The 24,891-nt window shown below is 36.4% G+C and overlaps 4 protein-coding genes across 10 annotated transcripts; 3 read left to right on the top strand and 1 right to left on the bottom strand.

Annotated features, from left to right (window-relative positions):
- The first annotated feature begins 1,865 nt into the window (after positions 1 to 1,865).
- On the top strand, positions 1,866 to 7,738 carry LOC18034743 (probable serine/threonine-protein kinase PBL28). Of its 4 annotated transcripts, none has more exons than XM_024179550.1 (11): positions 2,219 to 2,597; positions 2,711 to 2,771; positions 3,115 to 3,257; positions 3,770 to 3,905; positions 4,776 to 5,110; positions 6,005 to 6,240; positions 6,464 to 6,590; positions 6,677 to 6,748; positions 6,839 to 7,016; positions 7,186 to 7,318; positions 7,386 to 7,738. In XM_024179550.1, the coding sequence occupies exons 3-11, from the start codon at positions 3,173 to 3,175 to the stop codon at positions 7,626 to 7,628; spliced, it is 1,545 nt and encodes a 514-aa protein (XP_024035318.1). In that variant the 5' UTR covers positions 2,219 to 2,597; positions 2,711 to 2,771; positions 3,115 to 3,172; the 3' UTR covers positions 7,629 to 7,738. The 4 variants fall into 4 exon arrangements, with proteins under 4 accessions (XP_006424580.1, XP_024035318.1, XP_024035319.1 ...); XM_024179551.1 differs by having other exon boundaries at positions 4,788 to 5,110; XM_024179552.1 differs by having other exon boundaries at positions 3,770 to 3,892; positions 4,864 to 5,110.
- A 657-nt stretch (positions 7,739 to 8,395) lies between these two features.
- LOC18035330 (protein disulfide isomerase-like 1-4) lies at positions 8,396 to 12,152 on the top strand. The gene is made up of 12 exons (XM_024179215.1): positions 8,396 to 9,086; positions 9,222 to 9,351; positions 9,473 to 9,638; positions 9,729 to 9,847; positions 9,997 to 10,077; positions 10,272 to 10,363; positions 10,503 to 10,572; positions 10,666 to 10,734; positions 10,823 to 10,903; positions 10,986 to 11,120; positions 11,511 to 11,567; positions 11,660 to 12,152. The coding sequence occupies exons 1-12, from the start codon at positions 8,524 to 8,526 to the stop codon at positions 11,855 to 11,857; spliced, it is 1,761 nt and encodes a 586-aa protein (XP_024034983.1). The 5' UTR covers positions 8,396 to 8,523; the 3' UTR covers positions 11,858 to 12,152.
- Positions 12,153 to 13,693: 1,541 nt separating this feature from the next.
- On the top strand, positions 13,694 to 14,437 carry LOC18034373 (alpha carbonic anhydrase 8). Its single transcript, XM_006424520.2, has one exon. The coding sequence runs from the start codon at positions 13,867 to 13,869 to the stop codon at positions 14,341 to 14,343; it is 477 nt and encodes a 158-aa protein (XP_006424583.1). The 5' UTR covers positions 13,694 to 13,866; the 3' UTR covers positions 14,344 to 14,437.
- A 2,975-nt stretch (positions 14,438 to 17,412) lies between these two features.
- LOC18034663 (4-hydroxy-3-methylbut-2-en-1-yl diphosphate synthase (ferredoxin), chloroplastic) lies at positions 17,413 to 24,198 on the bottom strand. Of its 4 annotated transcripts, none has more exons than XM_006424522.2 (20): positions 24,027 to 24,198; positions 23,295 to 23,523; positions 22,739 to 22,896; positions 22,146 to 22,252; positions 21,958 to 22,058; positions 21,802 to 21,878; positions 21,472 to 21,591; positions 21,148 to 21,378; positions 20,738 to 20,854; positions 20,562 to 20,636; positions 20,400 to 20,477; positions 20,247 to 20,306; positions 20,100 to 20,162; positions 19,729 to 19,873; positions 19,443 to 19,581; positions 18,862 to 18,939; positions 18,620 to 18,779; positions 18,420 to 18,518; positions 18,204 to 18,308; positions 17,413 to 17,941 (listed from the first exon to the last, which is right to left on the bottom strand). In XM_006424522.2, exons 2-20 carry the CDS (start codon positions 23,503 to 23,505, stop codon positions 17,840 to 17,842), a joined length of 2,226 nt encoding a protein of 741 aa, XP_006424585.1. In that variant the 5' UTR covers positions 23,506 to 23,523; positions 24,027 to 24,198; the 3' UTR covers positions 17,413 to 17,839. The 4 variants fall into 4 exon arrangements, with proteins under 4 accessions (XP_006424585.1, XP_006424586.1, XP_024034474.1 ...); XM_006424523.2 differs by having other exon boundaries at positions 23,295 to 23,527; XM_024178706.1 differs by lacking the exon at positions 24,027 to 24,198 and adding an exon at positions 23,889 to 23,989 and having other exon boundaries at positions 23,295 to 23,527.
- Between the last annotated feature and the right edge of the window lie 693 nt (positions 24,199 to 24,891).

A 24,891-nucleotide genomic window follows, 5' to 3' on the forward strand; every position in this document is an offset into this window, starting at 1 on the left:
TGACGTGAAATTATTTTAGAAAGTGAGTGCATAAATCATCATATAGCATCCTTGTCATACGGATATTTACTTTTACTGAGTTCAGTGACGAATCCAGAAAATTAATTTATCCGGCCTAAATTACATAACAACACAATGTGAAAATTGAAATTTAATGGGTTTATGAGTTTATAATAAAAGTTATTTTAATAGATTTAAAGGGAGATAAATTAAATAATAGTAAAATCATTCATATGAGTCGTTATGAGCTTTTATTTTTTAATTAAAGAGTGAGCTTTTATAGTTCTTAAAATTATTTTAATAGATTTAATGGAGGCTAATTAGAAACTCCAAGTAATTTTTTTCTTTAATTCTTAGAATTTATTTTCTTTAGGGGGAACTTGAGCCCCCATTGGCTATGAGTGGATCCGCCCTTGTTTGAGTTGACAAACAAACCTGACAAGGACCCAAAAAATGATAATGTCTGCATCAGGAGCAATTAAGATTTTTATGTACAAAATTATTGCCTAGTTGTTTATAATTATGATTAAATAGTAAAAGCATGTTTGGCTGGAAGAAACAGTGAGATCAAGAGAGGAATGAAAATGAAAGAGAGGGAAAGAAAATCAATCTCAATTTTATTATTTGTTTGATGTAGAATCATCCTCTTTCCTTGTTTTCTTTTTCATTTCCTTATTTCCTCTTCTCTCATTTCCTTCCATTGTTTCAAAATAAACATGGAGGTTGATGATGAGGGATAAAGTGTCCTAAGTTAGTTTAGTTTAGATTGAATCCCCTTTTGGAGAGGCGTTTAATGGCACAGCGAGCGTGCATGTGAGCCAGAGCCACCATGCTACCAGCGCCTCCATACGTGACATTCAAATTTCACAAGTCACATTCCACAGGCTCTCTTCTTCTTCTTCTTCTTCTTAAATCTTAATATTTCATGTGAATGTCGCTGCAGCTGCTGCCAACTTTGTAAGTGGTCCTAAACTATCTCTTTCCCTCCTTCTAGACAACGAATTTGACAGCCATTAACTGCTCCCCTGCCTCATCCTACTGAGTGTTGCACGTTTCACATCGGCTCATTGCACTGAGAAACCATCTTCCCTGCTCATCTTAGGGTACAATTTCCCTCAATATATGCAGCTGCTTTTAAGTCATTACAACACGCATCATGTGAACTTTCTTACTATCTCTAAGAAAGAAAAATGTTCTCACCAGCCCATGTCTCATTTGATTTATTGTGAGTTTTCAAATTTATTAATGTACGGTAAACATGATAGATATTAACATGGATGTAGATCAATTGCTAAGCTAAGTCGTGTTTATTTATTTATCTTTTTTATTCTTACGTCAATCGTGTATTTAAAGTATTTTACGTCAACATTGAATTCACATCCTATCAAAATCATTTGATGGAGTCTTTCAATTTAGCACAACATGTTCGAACATGCAGGCTAATTTTTGGGACCGCTTGCATGCAAAATTGGGTGAAATTAACTCACAGTCGCATTCATTCAACTTGCTTTTTGTGAATTAAATTCCTCGCTACGTCCCTGCTCGCATCAAGATAAAAAAATTACCACAAGTTTGTGCCAATCCTTCAGAGTGATTTAAATTACACTTCTAATTTTTTAATAAAATACTAAAAATGGGCAGAAAATTTTGCAAATATGGTTGGTCCATAAGCAATGGCGATATGGTCATTACAGGCGACATAATCCACGGCATGTGGAGGAAGCCAGAAAAAGCAAACTACATTTTCGAAGAAACAACTGTTACTTTCACCTCATAGTGTAAAATTTGGTCCCACTTGAGATATAGTATGTTCAATCTGGCATTAAATCTACGTACTCGTCTTTACCTGCTTTTTGAAAAAGTTGCATACATACAAAGGAGACCCTCTCTGTCTCTGGGAACTGTAAAAACGTCTATTATATATCCCATCTGATCAAAGCTAGTAAGCTAAACTGAAAAGCTGCTTTTGTTCTCTATTTATTGATGCTTCTCCTCAGCTTCACTGCTCGCTGCCAAACAGCAAAGACAGCTTTAATGGTACTCTCTTAGATTTAGTCAATTTTCAAATTTTCTTGACTAGTGGGTACTTGCATGTTGGTCTATATATATGCCCTTAATGATGACTTATCTTTGAAACTGTTTGCGGAACAACAGTTCCATAATGCATTTTATGTCATTTTAATAGTTCCTTTTTTTTTAGGTTGCAATTGCTCTGTCTTGCAACAGTTTGAGCTCATGCCGTTGATTTTTTTTATTTTCTTTTTTCAATGCACTCCAAAATTTATCTTAAGACAGAAATCATTAGCTTGTTGTCGCTCAAGTTCAACACATTTCTGTGGATTGAAAGACATTAGCTTTATGAGATTAGAGTGAGAATCTTTTGGGATTTGTGATTGGATTTTTCTGTCAAACAAGGCTTTGTGCTTGTGGGGTTTTAGCTGTTTAGCTTAAGCAGAGATGCCTCTGTCCATTTCAATAAAGACAGCATCTTGTGGTGTCTGCTACAGCCATTCTTTATCTCCGCTTAGCTGGAATTATGGACAAGCAAAGCTTTGATTCAATCAATTTGGGTCCTCAGAGCTTAGTGTCCTCATATAGTAACTTTCCTAGTACTTATCCAGCTAATTGATTCTAGGTTTGAATTCATTGAAAGTAACTTGAAATTCGTGCTATATGACATATGAATTCCATTATTCTTTATCTTTTACAGAAAGAAGAATTTTCTGTCTACGCTCTTATTCAATGTTCAAACCCCTTCATCTCATTTATTAGTAAGTTCAGTCATGAAACTGCCCATGTGTTTCTTTTTGAATGTCTATTTCTACCCAAAAAAAAAAAAAGAAAAGATTTTTGTTTCCACATTGTTATCCTATTAGGTTACATATTAGAAAATCTGTTTTGATAAGTAATTGCACGTTTTCTGATCTGCTGCCACACACAGAAGCTTTTTATTTCAAAAAGTGACTTATTTTGATGCAAAGTATACCCGTGTAGTTGATAGTTGATACAAGCAGCTGGGCTTGTATTTATTTTGTCGCTCAGTCTATTCAAATTATTGTGGTTCAGTGATTGTATTTGAGATTCAACTTTAATAGACGCTTTTTTCATGCCCAGATGATATTTGACGGTAATTAATTGTGGGGGGACTCCATGGCTTGATGCTCGTTTGACAATGCACTTGTTCTGGTGGCAACAACTGCCACTGCTTTTATTGATTCAGCTCTTACAATCCAGTGGTACAGACCACAAAGTTTATGGTATGCCTTCTTTCATTTCACTGTAAGCTAGCATTTATTGCTTCTTTCTTGAATTGATGTTACACAAGCCTTGATCAGAAATTTATGATTTTGCAAGCTGACTTAAGTTGCTACAATATGATTTAGTGCCTCTTCAGACACTGCTTAGCATGTTTGCTTGCTTGAAACATTTCATACTAGCACCGAATTGTGAACGGACTTGATGTATGGTCTATGAGTATGACTTTGAATTTTTGTTAGTTTATATATATTCTGATATGGAACCAGAATCCCTTATTCTGAATATTATTGTAATACACCACACCAGTTGTTTTCTATTTCTTTCCATGGCCTATAAACCTTTGGCCGCCTCTATGTTCAGCCACAAGGTATGCCAAAGGCATCTTGAATTTGGTGAGTTGTACTCAACTAGCTGAATTCTACCCATTAGCAATTTCAACATTTTTCATCGTGATGAAAATGACAAGAGGATTGCCACCAAAGGATAATAACTCCTTGTTTTCCCACCGCAGCTGAAGCTTTACTTGCTTGCAAGAGTGCACTAGGCACTCCTGGACAATCCAGTGGGAGGATTGGGAGGTATCCATGCATAAGACAACGAGCATGTCTCAATTGTTATGAACCAAAAGACCCAGGTGTTGCTTCTTTGTAAGCTTTCTCTCTCTCTCTCCTGTTTTATGTGGTGGACACACTTTCTATATGCTTTGTCCATACTCTGTTTGCGTAAAATTTTGCCTTCAGAAAATAGCAGAAATAGCAAGCAAAAGTGTAACTGATATACATCTATAACATACAGATGTTAGATTGCCTGGATATAGCGCAGACAACTGGCTTTTTTTTTTCTGCTTCTGTAACAACATATAATGAAAACACCATATGGAATTACTCTAAACTGAACATATTTTAGTTACCTTCTGAGCATAGATTGCAGTGACTTGAACAAATTTCATCAGAAAACTAATGATCAGACAAAATCTCTCCCTGATAAGGTTATTTTCCATATATTATGTCTTGAGTAACCAAATAATTTTACTCATTCCACTTGTGGAAATGCATTCATCTACTTATCTATATGCTCTAACGACCCACAGAATTTGTAATGGCGAGAATATTAGCTAAAACTGTGTCTTCTGCATGACCTGCTGAATCTTGAGTTGTATCATTTGTGATCTTCTTATGTTACAGGATGAAACTACATTCTTTATTTCTCTTTACCTTGTCGGAAACATAGTGACAATGATAGAGGTTCAGTAGCACTTTCACATCTGAAATGATGTAGTATATTAATCTCCATTTGTTGCCTCATCAAATAGCTGTATTGATACTGAATATGGTAGTCTGTCTGACTAGTTGTTAATCCTTTTCTTTAGAGTAAATCTCTGAATTGAATAGTGACTGGATTAGAGTTTCCCTTCATTTTTTTTTCCTTCGTATTTAATGATTATCTATTATGCTCCAGCAAAGACTCACTGGTTTTCTAGAATCTATTGATTTAGTAATAATTAAATGATATTCTAGGATCTTCCACAGGATTCCTGAAATCTGTGCCCTTTCTTTTAATCCAAATTTCTTCCCCTCAAACTCTCAATTTCCATTTCAAGAAAAGAACTGTAAATCAAGAAACAGGAGGATAGCATCATCAATTGGTGGGGACAATGGTATTCCAACACTAACACCATTGCAGCAGGATGATGTTAAGAGACCAAGAAAACAGAAACTAGCTGCAGTAGTGGGTGGTGTTGTCGCAGCTTTGCTTGTGATCGGCTTTGTGGTGTTTGTTTACATATGCTTGATGTGTGTTAAAAGAAGAATAAGGCGATCCGAGGGAGAATCTTCTGTACCATCTCCTTCTGGTAAGTTGACCCTCGATACTATAAGAGAGGGGAAAAAATAATGCAGATCAATTTCTTAGTTATTTGGGATGGAAGCTTGAGATGAGATGCTGGATGTTTTATTGATAATTTGATCCCCATATACACAAACCTTCCCATTGTTGAGTCACATAAGGGCAATGGCATAACTTAGTCTTATCTGCTAACTTCAAGCCTTTTAACTGTCAAAATTCAAAAGAAAGCTTTAGGTTTTGGAGGGCTCCAAAGTTTCCAAAAGAGAGAGCTTTTTCACATCTAATAATTTGATAGAGAAACAAACGTGTAACAGATTTTGAATGCTAGAAAAGGTTTCCATTGGAGCAGCTTTCCAGAGACGGGTTGAATTTGAACAAACTATGTCTATGTTATGGCCTACTTCTGCCGGATTTTATGTTGCCTTAACTTTTGGTATATGTGGCAGTTGGGAATTTGGTGATTTTAGGCTAGTGGGGGATGTCTGAGTCCTGTATATTTTTGTCTTTTACTAAGATTATTTCAAGGTGAATTCCTGTATATTTTCAGGACAATAACACTTTATGCCTTATTGATCATGCTTGCAAAACAGATTGATATAATCGATATTATCATCCTAGAAAGATCCGCAGATGCAACTGTTTGGAACGATTTAGGATAGATGTGAGAAAATATAACCATCTCTGTTCTCTTTCTACTGGATATATTTTGAATGTGGTGACATTAAGGTTAAATCTGGTCTTAGGTCTTGAACTAGCATTTACATGTCATTTGTCTTTGCTGCTATAAAAATTAACTCTATGCAGCTTCAATGCTATGGGAAAAATAGTCCATTGAAGTGAAGTTGGTCTCTAGCAACTCAGATAAATATTATTAACAGGCTTTCCCTTTTTCCATCTGCAGCTGAGCTGGAAAGAGGAGATATTTCCCCTTATCCTGGTGCTGTCTCTCCAATTGATACACAAAATTTGAAGCAATTAACAATTTTGGAGCTAAAACATGCTACAAACAATTTCAGTGAAATTAATATCATTGGTGAAGGTTCATTTGGTTTAGCATATAAGGGATTGCTTCAAGATGGATCTCTTGTGGTCATCAAGAGACATCTGCATACCCAAATCCAGAATTTTCTTCATGAGGTAACACTTGCACTCGGAAGGTCTTTCCATCTTGCTTTTGGATGACAGAAAACTTGATACTTCTATTGCTTGAATTGTTCCATTCAGATACCATGATCATACTTCAAGGACTTGTGTTGTACATATTATTCAAATTTCAGTCAATATGCAAAATATTGGTGTCCTAAAAATTCTTTCCATTTCAGAACTCATTAGCATGCTAAGTTGCCTTGATGCACTACAGGTGAAGCATATAGCTCGTGTTCATCACAGGCATCTTGTCAAGCTTGTAGGATTCTGTGAAGAGAACCACCAACAACTACTAATCTATGATTATATCCCTAATGGAAATGTTCAAAATCACCTTTACGGTAATCCATTCATCTCATCCTCATCCTTCCTGCCTGACCTGCCTCTCTCTATCTTTCTCTTTCAAGGGCATATTTGCTTTTTCCAGATAGTGAAGGTCTGCCTATTGGGAAACTGACCATGCGGCAAAGATTATCAATTGCTTTAGGTGCAGCTAAAGGTAATGTATACCAATTAATGTTCCTTCCCCACTTTCTGCTGCACATTGAATCAGTTCAAGTTTTTCAATCATACCTCTATATTTGATCAGGACTTGAACATCTTCACAGTTTGGTTCCTCCTCTCTTTCACATGCACTTCAGGACAAGCAATGTCCTTCTGGAAGAAAATTACTCAGCCAAGGTTTCTGACTATGGACTGTTGAAATTGGTAACGGGGAGTCATCACGCAGGATCAACTTCAGCCGTTGACTGCTTTCTTGATCCAGAGTATGTAACATCTCTTATGAACCACCAGTAACCAGCAGTATCAGCTTTTTTCAGTGCTTGATTAAGCTAAACAAAGTCTCAACTAGATTGTTCCATAAGCAACTTGTATCAATTCCTGGAATCTCTTGAGCTACTGATGTCTAATCTAAATCATTTATGTCTCCAAAAGGTTAAATCTATCAAAGAATTATTCAGCAGGAAGTGATGTGTACAGTTTCGGGGTCTTTCTATTAGAGTTGATCAGTGGACGTGAAGCACATGGCAGGAATCATTCAAACTCGGACCAAAATTTAATACTGCAGGTAAAGCAAAAAACATTAAGCCAAGGTAGAATCTACAATTCTTAGTATAACTATATTTGTTTTGAAGGTGAAAAGAAGCTGTGATCTTGGCAAGTATGTTGACAAAACACTGGGGGAGCAAACAGTTGGTGCTGCAACAGAGATGATGGAGTTGGCATTGCAATGTGTAGATGTTAGTTCAAGAAGGCCGTCGATGAGGCAAATAGCTGGGGAGCTTGAAGGGATTCAAGAGAGGGAAATTGGTCGTTTGCATTCTGAATTTGGTGAAGAAATAGATGCTGTAAAACTCGGAAGTGAGCTCTTCAAATGAGCATGAGCTCGGTACATCCTCTCACAAACGGCCTTTTAACTCGATTCTTTATTGATTTATTGGTTGTAGCATACAAGGAAATTCGATTCGATGTACAACAGCCGCCCCCCCCCCCCCCCCCCCCCCCCCCCGCCCCCCCCCCCCAAAAGAATGTCGGTAGATGAAAAAGAGTAATGACATAGTCACAAATTCTTGAACAAATGTATTTTGTACAAACTGATACGACATTAATTGATTGGTTGAATTAAATATCTTTTGGCATACATAATTTATTTATATTATTTTATATTTTCATTCAACTAATAAATTAATATCACATCAGTTTGTACAAAATAAATTTGTATAAAAATTTATGATTGTATCATCACTCAATGAAAAAATTGTAGATCAGAAGTTTAATAAATTATTATTATCAAATTTCAAATATCATACAAACCTTAGTTACAAGATTTACCATCTTAACATAAAATCATTCTTTTGTCATGGCATGTCATTGTTCGCAGCCTAAACACTTGCGCTCTCCGACATCAAACAATTGGTAACAATTGGAAAATTTGACCCATTAAACTGAGGTAGAAAATAATTTAAAACAAATTTAATGGAAATTAAAAATAATAATAATAATAATAATTTGATGAAAAAAATTAAAAGAATACCATGGTCCCTGCGGTCAAGCATGCCTAAATGGTCAAACGGCCAACCGGTTTTTGTTTGGTAATGAAACTCTATTGAAATAAAACGACGGCATTTTGATGCGAACTCAACTGAACTTCAGTGACTTCACTTCCTTCATTTTTATATAACATAAACCCTTCTCAGATTTCCTTCTCTCATTCTATCGAGTATTGGCAGTTGACTCAGATCTCGAACTCAGCGTGAGAAAGGAAAGAAAAAAATGTCAACTCGCTACATTCTCCTTCTCTCACTCACAATTCTCCTCTTATTCTCTCCCGCTCTCGCCAAATCTCAAAACGACGCCGCTTCAGACGACGACGAAGATCTCAGCTTCCTCGAAGAAGCCGACGCCGATACCAAATCCAAAGCCGCATCGCACCACCAGTTCGGCGAGAAGGATGGCGATCCAGACGACGATGACTTCTCCGACGACTTCGACGACGAAAACTACCACGATTTCGACGACTCCGAGTACAAGGAGCCGGAGATCGATGACAAAGACGTCGTTGTTTTGAAGGAAAGGAATTTTAGTGATGTCATCGAGAACAACAAGTTCGTGATGGTTGAATTCTACGCGCCGTGGTGCGGACACTGTCAGGCCTTGGCTCCGGAATACGCGGCGGCCGCTACGGAGCTGAAGTCCGCCAACGAAAGTGTGGTTTTGGCTAAAGTTGACGCGACTGAAGAGAATGAGCTGGCGCACGAGTACGACGTTCAGGGCTTCCCGACGATTTACTTCTTCGTCGACGGCCAGCATAAAGCTTATAATGGCGGCCGCACCAAGTAAGTAGTGAAAGATTACTTATAGATAAATAATACTAAATTTTGGATTTTTTGTATTTTTGTTTTGAAAATCTGAATTATATGATGGAAGTGTGCTCTGGGATGATTGATCAATTGCATTCGTGTGTAATTTAGAGATGCTATAGTGACTTGGATTAAGAAGAAGATAGGACCTGGTATATACAACATTACCACATTGGACGAAGCCGAGCGCGTATTGACTTCTGAAACTAAAGTTGTTTTGGGTTACCTCAACTCATTGGTGGTATGTTTTCTGTTTGTTTGCTTGTTCTTTGAAGTTGCTCGAGCAGTTAATTGCTGTTGCTGTGCAAGAATCTTGTCGTTGTTCATGACTCAGTATTGGTTTATTCTGGTAATCTTGACAGGGTTCTGAGAGTGAGGTGCTTGCAGATGCTTCAAGGCTTGAAGATGATGTCAACTTCTATCAAACTACAAATCCTGATGTGGCAAAGATTTTCCACCTTGATTCTAAAGTCAATCGCCCGGCTCTGGTCATGGTTAAGAAGGAGACTGAGAAAATAAGCTATTTTGGTTAGTTTTTTCCTTTTTTGCTGTTCATTTAAATTTGAATTTTAGCTCTGCTGGAGTATTAATCTTACATCTATTTTCCTAATTCAGCAGATGGGAAATTTGATAAGTCTACTATTGCTGATTTTGTATTTTCAAACAAGCTTCCTTTAGTTACCATTTTTACAAGGGAAAATGCCCCTTCAGTTTTTGAAAGTCCAATTAAGAATCAGGTATGTTGCCGTATAATGCATTTGAACTTGTAAATAAAGCATGTGTACATATTTTGTTCAAATGTTACTTTTGAACAAAATATATTGTAAATAAAAAAGTTTAGCTTCAAATGTTGATGTTATTGACATAGCTTGGCTGTTATGTGCAGCTGCTATTGTTTGCTGTTTCAAATGACTCAGAAAAGCTTTTACCAGTATTCGAAGAAGCCGCAAAATCTTTCAAGGGAAAGGTAACATAAATAAACTTTTGACACTTGCTACTAAAGTTGTACTGCTTGGATTTGAAGATAAAGAAGCAACACACAAAAAGATTCACTGTTATCTATTTCACTGTTGTGAGATTCGCTGTGTTGCTGACTGTTATCTTTTCATTGTTGTGAGATTCACTGCATTACTGAGTTTCGTGTCATTCTACTTATTGCAGCTTATTTTTGTGTATGTCCAAATGGATAATGAAGATGTCGGAAAGCCTGTTTCAGAGTATTTTGGCATCACTGGGGAAGCTCCCAAAGTAATCTTTCCATATGTTCTGTTTCTTTTTCGTTCGTACAAATTTTCTCTCTCAGTCTCTCTTCTCGAATTGAAATTATTGTTAGAACTTTTTCACATACAATGGAACTGATTTATTTGTTGGTATTTAATTCCATTTAGGTTCTTGCATAACGGGAAATGATGACGCTAAAAAACATATCCTGGATGGAGAGTTGACCTTGGATAAAATTAAGGTGGAAATTCTCTCTCGTCTTAATTCTATTTGTTAATGCTTATTGGAAGAGGATAACTTTCAGCTAACCTTTTTAGTTTTTTTTCATCCTCAGACTTTTGGAGAGGATTTCCTCGAAGGCAAGCTTAAGCCTTTCTTTAAGTCTGATCCAATTCCAGAAACTGTGAGTTCTTGTATTTGGCTTTTTCTGAGTTGATTTGTTGTCATAGTGCTGCTATGTAAAACTTATTGCCTTTTTCTGATTGTTGTAGAATGATGGAGATGTGAAAATAGTGGTTGGAAATAACTTTGATGAAATTGTCTTGGATGAGTCAAAGGATGTTCTTCTGGAGGTATAAAATGTAGTCTGTGAAACATAAATATAATTTTTGGCTCTCCTTGTTCATGGATTCTAATACATGGTCTGCATGCCAGATCTATGCCCCTTGGTGTGGGCATTGCCAAGCCTTCGAGCCAACCTACAACAAACTGGCCAAACATCTACGTGGCGTTGATTCTATTGTTATCGCTAAGATGGATGGCACGACAAATGAACATCACAGGGCAAAGGTAATATTTGACGTCAATCTATAATTTGTAATTGAAATATCCAGAATCTTGTTTATTAGTTGAATATTTTCCATTCAACAGCAGTAGTGAACTGATCAACAGGGCCCTTCCCTTCGTGCCCATGGACTTTTGAGATATCTTAGACCTTCCCTGAATGGGTAACACTTGGCTGGAAAGCAGCAGTACTACCTCATTTTGTTTCTTTCCTCTTTAATTTGGTGGATTTTATAGTAGTGTTAAAATTTTAACTGGTTTTGGATTATGTTGATCCATTCTAATTTTTCTTGGTTCGGCAAGTATTTGGAGCCTAACTTGTATTTAAACTGTGAATGCCAATATTATTACTTCCTGATGACTTGCACTAATGTGTTTTTTCTTCCAATCGACCAGTCTGATGGATTCCCAACAATTCTTTTCTTCCCAGCTGGAAACAAGAGTTTTGATCCTGTAAGCTGTGTTTTTCTATACTGCTTTTACAAATCCACTGTACCTAGTAGGAATAAAGCTAACAAAAATTATCTGGCTTCTGGTGTTTACAGATCAATGTAGATGTTGACCGTACTGTGGTGGCATTGTACAAGTTTCTTAAGAAAAATGCTTCAATCCCCTTTAAAATCCAGAAGCCAACATCAGCACCCAAGACGGAGAAACCAACTTCAGAACCAAAAGCTGAGTCCTCGGATATCAAAGAGAGCCACGAGAGCAGTAGCGACAAAGATGTGAAGGACGAATTGTAACTTGCCTAAAACAAGGAAGATGATATACAACAGGTGTAATGCTAAATTATGTACCTTTTATCAGTCATCAGGTACTAGAAAGAAATATTTATCATATAGTTGAATATTTAGAGTGGGAGAGTAGAACAGAATCTATGAATTTCTGATCGTTCAAAAACCTCAAACACCGCGCCTCTTTTTTTTTTTTTTTTTTTCATTTCATTCTGAAGAGAAATGTATCATCATTGAGGTTTTGTTTCTGCTGAATTTTCTGCCCTTTGTTCCCTGCTTATTGAATAATTCCTCATTCTGGTAACCATTTTCGCTAATCAAAGATGTCTCTAGATACTCAAAACCTTCATTCACATTTTACAGATGATAAGGTACAGCATGAATCCTATTTGATTCGCTAGAGCTACTAAAATCGTCCCACTTCAAACGACTGTACAATAAATTATCTCAGTTTCCAAATCATAGCCATCAGTGTTCATCAAATAGTTTAAGAGTCACAAATTCCTAATAACAATACCAAAACGGAGCGGCCATAAATGGAATTAACCTATGATACCATGTTAGATTTTGATTTTTGAGATGTACTCATTTGGAGCCTTCTTCGCGACGGAATGTAGAAAGGTGATCGTGGCTATATTAGATCCAGTCTTAGTAATGGGTCACAAGCACTATGATTTTAATTTAGCTAAACTATCTCGCATCTTCTTCACGTATTGTAAATTAATAATAGTGACATGTTATACAATATTGTAAATTAATGATAAGTGACATATTATAAGAAAAGAGAGGAATTTAAACAAAATTTACGTCTTTATGGCATATTGTATATTTGGACAGTTGGCTTTAATTATTGGGCAATTACTTAACTCTATCGATGGGGTTCAGACAAAACAGAGATTTGTAATATTTGCTTTTGGATTGGTTGTTTCAGTTGAGACTGCTTACCGTCGTTGGGCAGCTGGGCATCATGTGACTCCATGTGCACTTGTAATGTTTAGAAACCACTGACTGACTCATTGTAAATTGTGTTTAAGTGGTAGTAGTGGTGGAAGTCTACTCTCACAAAATGCGGCGCCAGTGCGTAATCTTTAACTCAGTGCTCATTGCCTGCATCGACAATTTACTATTCCATTTTAAATAGTGTCCCTACGGATCAAGACTCAAGAGGTAAGACTGGCCTTGACAAAATATTGAAAATGGTTTAATTTGCTATAGTGGCTCGTAGAGCAAATTATTTCATAATTTATTCGAGTAAATTTACGTGAATGTGATACATTAAGAAAATAAAAAATACAAATATTGATAGACCCCTTTTTTTAATAAAATAATTAATATTTGATCGAAAATATAAAATCCCGTTAACTTTAATAAAAAGTTTAGGACACATGACAATTGACAATTCCCACAACAAAACGGCTGGCCGGAGTACATGGACATCAAACCCAAAACCTAACTGACCAAGAAATTACAGAATTCATGCACCCACCGACTCAAACATTTTTGCTTTAGTTTTAGTTTTAGTTTATGTTCAGAAGTTGTTGACTCAAAATAAAATAATAAATCTACCGAAAACGAAATCCCACCCCACATTCTACGTTCCCTCACATTTAATCACTTCATTTTAGCAATAAATTCCACTCTTTATTTTAATCCTTTTAGTCTTTATTACTCAAATCTCTCTTTACTTGCCCTTTAAGTACACAACACAACCACAAATCTCTCTCTCTCTCTCTCTCTCTCTATTTAATTAAAAAAAAAAATCAAAATCCATCATCATTTGAATTTTCAATCCCGCATTCCCTGCCCCCATTCCCTGCCCCGACACCGTTTTGAAAAAGAGTTAAAAAAAAAAAAAGGAAAAAAAATTCCCCAAAGCCATCCGATCATACGTGTCGAGATCGGATTCGTTCTCAAATTCCGTTACCAATTCATTTTTGTATAAAAACCGCCAGATCTACCCCTTACACAAGCCTCGAACACTCGCAGACTTTCACTTGACCATCAACGAACAAACGATAATGTCCGCACCCACATTGATTTGTTTCTGCTTACTACTCTCTTTACACTACGTCGTTTCATTAGATTCCCCGGCACCGTCGCCGGAACATCCCGCAGATTCCCCGGCACCGTCGCCGGCGCCAGTGTCTGCACCTCCACATCATGCTCCAGAAATCTCATCGATTTCGTCACCTCCAGCGCCTCCGCCGTCAGATCTGAGCAGCGCTCCGTCGCCTTCGCCTCCTTCTCCTTCTCCGGATCCGGCACCGGCACCGGCGGAAGTGAGTGATTTGAACCACAGTAACATCAATGCTGACGGGGTCGGATCTCCCGGGGGAGACGACGGGGGAATGAGCGGAGGGAAGAAGGCGGGAATAGCGTTGGGGGTGATACTGGCGGCGGGTGTGGTTGTCGTTGGAGGTCTGGTGTATAAGAAGAGGCAAGATAATATTAGAAGGGCTCAGTACAGTTACGCCGCTAGGACGGAGCTTCTGTAAAAGGTTACATTTTATTTTTATTTTTTGATAATTTATTAGTTATATTGATGTTAGCTTGAGTATGGTGATTTGTTGTATTGATTCTTCATTCTTTTTTCTTTTTTTTTTGGCTTTAATTGGGTTATATGATAGTTTGGTTGAATAATAATAATAATAATAATAATAATAATAATAATAATAGTATTAGTGAGTCATGTATTACTATCATTATTAGACCACGTTGTTTATTGAATGAGTAGTATTATTTTAGTATTTAGTAGATTTCTCTGGGTTACACGTATCTTGGAACACAGTTGATACTGTTGATAGTCTAATTAATCCATTTTTCAATCGAGGTTGTTTTTTTTCGGGAATATTTGCAACCATTGTGTTTATGCTTTAGTTTTCATCTTTGGTTAACAAATAATTTTTTTCTTTTAAAAATTATATAAATATAACATTGCAACTTCTAAGTTCATACCATGACTCCTTAAGTTGAGGATTTATTAAAGTATAACTCGGAAATCCTCATTGAAGACAAGTGTGATTTACGGCATTATGGCAGAAAAGAGTATTGACCACCCGACCTAGGCGTGGGAAACAAACACCCTACTTGAAGTGTTGACTTCAATTGTTAGGCTTTTCTTAATTTTAGTGTACTTGGCATTAGTAGTAGCCCTTATTGGTCAGACATGCTTTTAGATTGAACACTGAAATATTGATCAGAATTTATTTTTTCTTTTGGCTATGGCTATGGCTATGGCTATGTTAGAGCTAATAAAGTGGAGCATAAATCACGACCACACGCACGCAAAATGATATATAGTAAAAAAATTATTATAATTTTAATGAAATGATTATAAATGAGTGTTCTATATTAAAGCAGTTCTAATATAGCCAAACCCGCTTTTATTTTTACTCTGAAGAGCACTGAATCCTTCCTTATGCCGCAGCTTATAGTAGGTGTTTGAGAGAATGGCCTTTTTACTAAGGACGAAAAAGAGAAGTTTCCTTCTTTCCTTTATGAAATGCCTTAATTCACACAAAGCCAAAAAGTCAATGTTATACACGTACGACTCCTTTTTCTTGTATAAAAAAAACTGTCTAATATTAGTTGTTGAGTCAGTTGAGAAGTTGCTATTTCTCTTGCCTTGCCTGTTTTATATGCATCACGGCCATCCTAAGGCAGAGATTGTGTCATCGGAACAAATTTAACGACATCAATACTGCATCAGCGGCGTTCATCCTTCAGTTGTAATCTTCAGTCACGTGAATTTTCATTTTTTTTGAATTCATCCCCATTTATCTTCCCAATCAGAGATAGATATTTATTCCAAGTAAAAAAAATTGGTGTTATTTTACCAAACGTTTTAAATGTTGTGTTTAAACTTCCAAGCAAGCAATTCCCATATGACATTATTAAGAGACAACCTGAATTAAATTGTTGGTTTATGCAATCTACCTAAATTAAATTTGGGCTATGGCTATTTTAGAGTTGATCTATAATAGAGTACGAATCTTAACCACACATGTAAAGTGATAAATCATAAAAAATTCATTATAATTTTAATTGTATGGTTATAAAGGGGTGTTCTATTTTGGAACAGTTTTAAGATAACCGAACCCTTAAATTAGTTATAGCTTTGCAAAAATCATAATCCTTTCATTATAAACGAATGTACTTTTGGCTATCTCAATGGGCATCTAGTTAACATTAAAAAATTATTGCCAAACTTTTATGTTTGAATACAACCTGATTTGAAATTTAAGCGAAAGTAGATTCTCTCTCTCCTTATTTATAGAAACATTAACAACATATCACAAACAGTAGAAGGTGGGCGACCTTGTTTCCATCATAGCCAAAATCGACCATAGGCGGGGCCGAAATCAGAAGCCAAGCACCCATATCATAGTTTTTTTTTTTTTTTTTTTTCCTTTTTTGATATTTTACATTCTTCCTATTATTTATTGTTATTATTATTATTATTCAAATTCACCTTCAACTCAACATAAGCCTCAGGGTTCTGAAGGAGGTGGGCTTCAAGAACTTTGTACATCCCCAAGGCTTTCTCTTGATTTCCTCTTCAGTGAGAACATTATCACCCTTTATATAATAGGTGCTTAATGTTTTATTTCTGCTTCCACCTTCTGGAGTTGGCTCAAATTTAATCTCGTAAGTGATCTTCTCAAGCTTATCCATCAACCCATCTCCTTCAATATCAGACTGTACTTGTATGGAAAATTCACTTGGTCAATCTATTCTGTTCTTTATAAACTTCAGTGGGCTACCTGCATGCATAGGGATTAAAAAAAAAATTACTTTTGTCATAGTTTATGCAAAAGCATAAGAATCAATATGTAGTTTTTTATCCATAGTCTGCTCCTACGAGGTCTTGGATGAGATTTCCCATGGGCAACTACTTTGGTTGCGAGTAAACTTCACCCAATTTAAGAGTAGCCATCACTGTCTACTTGGGCGTAGATGCTGTGCTATAATGAGTAAGGTTACGAGTACATCCGTGTAGGTTGGGATACCCACGCTAATAGTATCTACAAATAATTTGAAGATAATCAGAGAGTTCAAACGGACTTTGTACGTGGCGTTGAGAGTTGTTTTTAACATGGCTAAATGGTGGTATTTATAGGTTAAAATTAGAGGTTCTTGAAATTGATGTGTCCTACAAATACAAATATTAAGTTATAAATTAGCTGCCATTGTACTTACGGCTGTAACTTTTACTCAAAAGCACTCACGAAAAGTTACTTTTGTAAATTACTCTCTCTTTGTATATTCATGGAATTAATGCTCTGTAGAATGATAATAATTTCAACTAAACTGTTATTAACACAATTCAGAGAGGGATTATTGGACGGTTTATTTGGGTTGTCATGTCTTTAGTGGAGTGTAAGACAACCTTTTCTGGCTACAAGGCAAGTCATTTTCAAGGTTGTGGTTCCAAAGTGGAGAGGCCGAGTAAATTGAAACGCCTATGCAATAGTACAAAATAAAAGACCCAAAATCATGGATCTTAACGACCCAAAAAAACCACTAGCCGAAGAGGCTGTTCCCGTCTCCGGTACTCCAAATGATGAAAACAAAAGTCACAAATTCACCTGAAAAATTGTTCACACGCCATGTTTTTCAAGGAAGGTATATTTTCTGAAACATTTCTCATACAAGAGAAACCCACAGACATAACTCAAGTGGTTTCACTAGAAGCTAATATATGCCATAGGAAATACATTATTATTTGGTTTGTGTAAGAAAACAAAATGTAGGAAACATTGGACTTGTTACTAATGGGAGTGTTACAGCTTTATCTGCATACACTTGAGGAACATATAACGCTTTCCTTGGTGAACTATAGATGCTCCATCTGACGGAAAAATTTATATGATCTGCTATTACTGTGTAGTCTTTTGTGCCATGTGGAATTTAATATACAACAGCTGGGGTATGGTGGTCTCCCTTCAACTGAGTCTTTATTGTATATCTGTTGATGGAAATTACCATATCCTACTCTTCTGCGGGAGGCTCCGCCCAGCGCCCGTGATCCTTTATTAGTTGGATCAAGGCATCGGTTGCCTGCTCCATTGCAATACCACGCTTCACCACAGTCTGCAATGTTCCAACATAAAAGTCAATATGGATAATTGGAACTGCAGCAACAGTCATAATTTAAAGAAGGAAGTTGATTAACCAAGTCGATTAATTGTATATGTAAATATGCTAGCTTGAAATTGCTAGTTACTTGGCCTAGCAGCACAGAAGTGGAATTTGTACTATATATATATATTTACACATATACACATATATATATAAATTTCAATGATGCCCCTATAGAATTAATAAATGTTCCAAAGCAGGAAAGCTGCAGTACCTTCCCGACATACAGGTCAATCTTTCCAGGAGCCCCACCAACATACCCAAAGTCTGCATCAGCCATCTCTCCAGGTCCATTGACAATGCAACCCATGATAGCAATCTGACAAAGTGCGAGAAAGGAGAAGTATTGTCACTAATCTTGATTGTGAGAATAAAGTAATCACTACACCCAACATCATCTAATCAGAGAGCCAAAGGATTAAGTTAATACCGAAACACCGGGCAAGTGCGATGTTTTCTCTCGTATCTCTGCACTTATTTCTTGAAGGTCAAACAAAGTTCTACCACATGATGGACATGAGACATACTCCTGTAGCATGATTAGGAAGATACAGAAAAGATCAAGACCATCATCAACCATCACCTATGAGTTGTTGAATTATGTTCATTTTCAAGTAAAAAACTTTATACCGTCTTTGTATTCCTCATTCTGCAACCTTGTAGTAAGTTGAAAGATGTGTCCCTCAGAAAATCAAAATCTTGTCCTGGGGCTTCTAACAGCAAACCATCTCCAAGTCCATCGACTAAAAGGGCTCCTACATTGGAACCGGCACCAATGACCAAGTCATCCCTGAAAATACAAGAAAAATGTTAAAACCGAAACTAATCATTCTTCCATCATAGTCAAGAAGTTGCAATGTTTCTCCGGTTACCTGTGAATCCCATTCGGAAACTGAATATGGTGAATTACAGGGAAGTTTAGATTATTTTCTGATAGATACTCAAATAGCCTGCAGCAAACATAAATATACGGACCATTAGCACCAGGAAACTGACTGCTAATTTAAATATAGGACCCCAGCAGAAGAAAATAGTGGTGCCCAAGCAAATAAACTGGATCAGGCCTCAAGGTGCCATTTCAGGGTTTAGTTATCTTAAAGATAAGTATTTCTGTGGTCATTACAGCAAAAGTTTCAATTATCTTAAATATTGAAGCAAAGACATCAATGATCTTAAACATGAGCTTTCTCTCTGTCTCTATCTGTCTATCTATCTATGTAAGCATTTAAAAGAACATATTACAAAAGAAGATGTTCTCTTTGAATTCAGAAATCCTCAATCACAGAGAAAGCACAACCCTAGAGCTTCTTTCAACTTTTGTTCCCAACAACTCAGCAAGGAAATAATTCCATACATGTTCAAGAGCAGACCATTACAACATATTCTCATTGTATTGGCTTATTGCCTCAATCGATGAACAATTTTCCAATTCACAAGTCAGTAAAATTATTACCTCCTAGCTGCCTGTACTCTGCCAATTTTATCTTCATTAAAGGGTAAATCATGAAGAATCATTGTTGCGTCAATATCTTTGAGGATTTCCAGCTCTTCGTAGGATTCGTCACCGCGTAATGATACAACCAATCGTGTTCCTGACCAAGAATCGAGTAATATGCGATAAGCGTTGAATTTTGGCAAAAAGAAAAAAGAATATTGAGCAATAAGAACAAACATTATTAACTAAGAAAAGGATGAGGTCAATAGAGAACCCGGTCTTCAGAAACTATTACAGAACCCACCTTCTGGCAAAAGCTTGTATGCGCCAGTTGATAACTCCTGAAGGTTTACCAGAACCATGGCGTGGGGCAGTGGCTTTGTTAGCTGCTCAGACAAAGGAGTTATAACTCCCATACTTATATCTACCAACCGTTTCAGAGCTAGACGCTGGTGACAACACAAAAGATAATATATGTCATTTCATTCAATGAAGTAACAACTAGAAAAAAGGGATGTAAAATTGTTTACGAACACAGTAAGGCACAACTGTTTTACGGAAAGACAACGAAAGGAACAGTTTTTTTTTTTGGGGGGGGGGGGGGAGGGGGAGTTGTTGTGGACAAAAACAGATATGTTTCCCCAGGGTAATCAAGCATAGACATAAGCCACTTACAGCATCATGATCATCAACTGACGGAAGCTCTCTTAACAAGATTGAATCGACTGTTGCTAGATCCTATAACAAAATCGAATTGTGTCAGTAAAAATCCCACTTGCTTGAAATAAATATTTACTTCCAAAACATGGAGTAAGGATAGACCTTGAACGGCATGCCAACGACTAGCTTTGCTGCAAGTGACTTGTACAGTAATTCCGGTGCCTGAGGAAAAGAAGATTGATGAAGTTTTTGTTTCCCAATTCCTTCCAAAATCAAGGGACAAAAAATGGGGAAAGATTAGTTCCAAGCAATTACCTTCAACTGATCCAGAGAAACGGACATGAGAACTGAGCCATCACGGTGCAGAACACCTCTGTAATCCACCTCCTCACCCTATGACATAATGAATAATCAATATCTGTTTAAAAGTTAGAGACCAACGAGGAGTTTGGGACTATGTGGCAGTCAAGGGCAAACCTCCTTTTGAATTGGCAGTTGACCAGAACGACGCTGAAAATCAAAATAATGCCTGTGCTTTTCCTCAAATGGTGCCTGTCGATTAAAATATTCCATTAACAGAGAGTAAAAATGATTTCAATCTAAAGTAGTAAAAACAGCATAAGTACTGATGAATGATATTATAAAAGTCCTACCACTCCTTGCTGAAGCTCAGCTGCTCTCATACCCAGGTTGGCCAACCTTCTGCAAGGGTCAATCTCCTTTTCTGGTGGTTCCGTAAGTGAAACCCTGATTGTATCACCCAAACCATCCTGCATACGCAATTTTCTATATGAAAACAGGTTTTGGCACTAAGAAAATTTTCTGAAGGAGCACGATCACACACCCACATGACTGATTTATTTCGTTACGATTTTTCAGTTTCAGAAACTGTAACCACAGGTTTCCTTTAAAATTAAAATTATGGAGATCTGAAAAGCAAGATATCACTGAAAGCTGATACAGACCAAGATTGATACAGACCAAGATAGTATCACAATGAAATAACACAAGAATTCTGAACTAATTACTTTTTTTACACATTAAGTTTAGATTAAATGCGTACCTGAAGAAGGGTACCAATTCCAATAGCAGATTTCATCCGACCATCTTCACCTTCTCCAGCTTCAGTCACTCCCAAATGTAATGGGTAATCCCAACCATGAACATACATTTCAGCTACAAGCAGACGGTATGCTTGGACCATTACGACTGGGTTGCTTGCTTTCATTGAAAAGACAAAATTATGGAAGTCCAATTTCCGGCAGATTCTTGCAAACTCAAAGGCAGATTCAACCTGTTGTAGATCACCAAAAGTGTGATGCATCAGAATTTAGAGCTAGAAATAACCAAACTCAAAAGCTGTCTGGCAGTAAGAGAGAATGGTTACCATTCCCCTAGGAGAATCCCCATAGTAGCTCATGATACGATCTGAAAGGCTCCCATGGTTAGTCCCAATACGCACTGCCCTTCCGTACTTTTTACATTTCTCAACCAATGGACTAAAAACCTGTGGTAGTTAAAGAGGGGGAGAATGTGATTATACTGAAAAAAGAAGGTACATACTGATCAATGTTGTTAAGTACATGATACTGATTGATTCCATATTGTGGCAAGTTATGAGATGGCCATTTTTATAGAGAAGACAAAATTAGCGCAGTTCTTGTAGAGAAACTCATGGTTTTAATCTAAAACAACATAAGAGTAAGCATATATTGACCTCCTCAATATGCTCAAGTTCTTTCTGATACTCATCGTCTGTGTACTCTAGCTGCTGAAACTGAGCCCGTCTATCAGCTGCAACAAATCACCTTGTTAAAACTCAGGATATTTGAGATCAACTATATAAAACCAAAATAACTGAGCAACTGTATACCAAAATTTCCTGGGTTGACACGGATTTTGTCAAAGCATTCAGCAACTCGTAGAGCAACAGAAGGGGCAAAATGAATATCTGCCACCAGAGGTATATTGTAGCTACAGAAATGGAAAGAGATATGATTAATTCTCATATTAAAAATGAAATTCGTATTTCAGAAAATGCTCACAATAATTCAGATTTACTTTTTCTGGACAAGTGTGTTTTTTATCTCAAAACATGCATCTGCCTCTCTCTTCCCTTGAACTGTGATCCGAACAAGATCTGCTCCCTGGTCTGCTATTCTCATTACCTGCCAAAAACATAACAGTTAACTAAATAAGCTACCTGACAATCAATACCAGCACTGTATGTGCAAAGTTCCATCAATAAGAAGGTTAAAGCTGTTGGCATCTCTATGAAGAAGATTCAAGATTTTTTGGAACCAAGTATCAACCAAAAGAAAATACATTTTTATGTCTATAAATGCAGTTTAAAAAGTAGCGGCAGTTGTTTAGCAGCATTTCAGTTGCTGCATCTGCTATAATGCACTTAAAAGCAATGTGTTGAGGCAACAATAACTGCATTTAGAAACTCATATTTCACTTCTTACCTAGACTATTCTTCTCATTCTTGATTAGATTATTAAAATTCAAGCGCCACATGCTAATCATCTCTTCCATTGGTTAAAATATGATAAAAGTACATATACTTGGTCCTAGAGGCATAACAATGTGAATAAGAATTCAACACAATTGCACATATATAAAGAGCTCAAGTTGAAAGAAATTCAAAGAACCTCTTCCACTGTTCCAGCAACATCCTTAGTGTCATTTGTAGTCATTGTTTGAACTCTAATAGGATGCTCACTGCCAATGGCTACATTTCCCACCATCACCGTCCGTGTCTTCCTTCTGACAGTTTTGTGAATGGATTCACAATACTTTTGTCTTGGAACTACATTCAATAAATGATTAGTTAGACTAGACAAACCAGGCATAAAGGCTGAAAGATATGCATATGAAAATTTAATTTGGCACCCTAACTCTATTACTTCCAGGCAGTGAAACGCCACTTTCAACTAAGTTCTTGTCCCCATTAGTCCTCAGATTTATACATCAAGGTATCCTTGGAATTTACTAATATTGGATCTACAAATTGGACTTCATTAATAACCATTAAATGGAAAGAAAACTGGAACTCAAGTATTAAGCTTAAATGGTTCTTCCTTATTATTAAGGGAGCTAAAGAACACAATACATAGGATCTCAATAGCTACAAATGTTTATTTCTTAGCCTTTTCTACCAAAAGGATATTACAAAATATTCAACATAACATGTCAAAAATAATATACCTAATAGGGGGCTTCCTTCTGATGCAGGCTGAAGCTCAGCGATATCCGAACTGGAATTTGATGAATTCCTTATCACAGTGAATCTTCTTCTGCCAGACTTGAACTTTCTGAAATCACAAACTCTCACAAAATCCACACTTTTCGCAAACCCCAAGCCCGAGTCTCTGCTCTTTAGGCCCGGAAACGAAGCGGGCAGGGTTCCAGTCGCCATCTTTGCAAAATACTACGCCTACCTTCCAAGCCCCACAACAAAAATTCAATACAGTCAGTTATATACTATAACAGTAATACAAATTTCAAGATCGGGTACAAAATTTAACTCATCCAAGCATCCTGCAACTATTTGATCCTCTGAATTCATCCTAAAGCCTTCACGAAAGGGAATTTTTTTTTTCTTTGGTTTTAAATCATTCCAGAAATAATTTTTTAACTTGCAGTTTCTCAAAGAAACAATCATCGTTTTTTTTTATAAAAAAAAAAAAAAAAATCAGCTAAAATATGACCTCGAACTATTTTCTCTGTAATTTTAAAAAAAAAATCTCAGCAAACAAACAGCACATCTTACTGACTCTATTAACGTCCAAGTGGTAGTACCTTCACTAATTATCAAGCAATTCAACGCGAACTTCGAGCAAAATCACAAACAAAACGCCCTTTCAAACAAAAAAAAAAAGAAAAGAAAATTCACTCGTTCCCACAAAATCGATCAACTAAAAGAGCTTTAATAATTACCTTTTATAATGCTGAGAAGTGAGAACTAACTCTGAGAGAGAAATGTGATGAGTCTGGAGAGTGGAAAGCAAAGCGAACAAACAAATAAAACTCGTGGTTGTTAAAGTGTTTGAAAACTTGGAGAGGGATCCGTTTGCAAGGATTTACATAAATATAAGTCATTCGGTGGCGGATTTTATTTTATTGGTCAGTTTCTCTTAAATCACGCGCTGAATGCTGACAAAATCGTGTTTTAAAATGCATCTCCTTTTGTCCATGCATGCGGAATTGATCCTGCAGGCTGCCCCCCCATCTTTTAGAATATTTATCGTTTCCCCTTTTTTTAATTATTTTTTACTCGGCAGGTACTTCAAACTGTGTGACAGTGGCGGGCGCAGAACTTGTTTGACGAGATGTAAAAGCTTTTGAGCTGACTAATTTTTTTTAAAAAATTAAAAAAAAATCTATCTAGTTCAATAATATTTAAATGAAAATGATTCAACACAGACGGCAACTAATGTCAATTAATCAGTATTTAATTACTTCAATACTTCATTGAATTTGTTTGATATACAACTATTTTTTCTTTGACATTTGGGGATTTTTTATATTGACGCGTGGTGGTTGTTAATTCAAAGTTATTCTAAATTAAAATTTTTAGTTGTCTTGAAATTGAGGTGACAAATATTTTGTCATTGTGCATTTGTGCTTTTGTTAAATGATTTTGTAGTAGTTTTATTTTTAAATTAAGCTTACAAAATACGTTTTAATAAGTCATAACTATAAAATTTACTAATTAATCTAATAGGATACATTCTCACCTCATGATTAAAGTTAAGATTTTGAGTCTCCTTACATATATTAATCATTATTTGAGTAATTTTTT

The sequence above is a fragment of the Citrus clementina genome, unplaced genomic scaffold (genome assembly GCF_000493195.1).
Source record: "Citrus clementina cultivar Clemenules unplaced genomic scaffold, Citrus_clementina_v1.0 scaffold_8, whole genome shotgun sequence".
In the NCBI taxonomy this organism is placed as follows: Eukaryota; Viridiplantae; Streptophyta; class Magnoliopsida; order Sapindales; family Rutaceae; genus Citrus; species Citrus x clementina.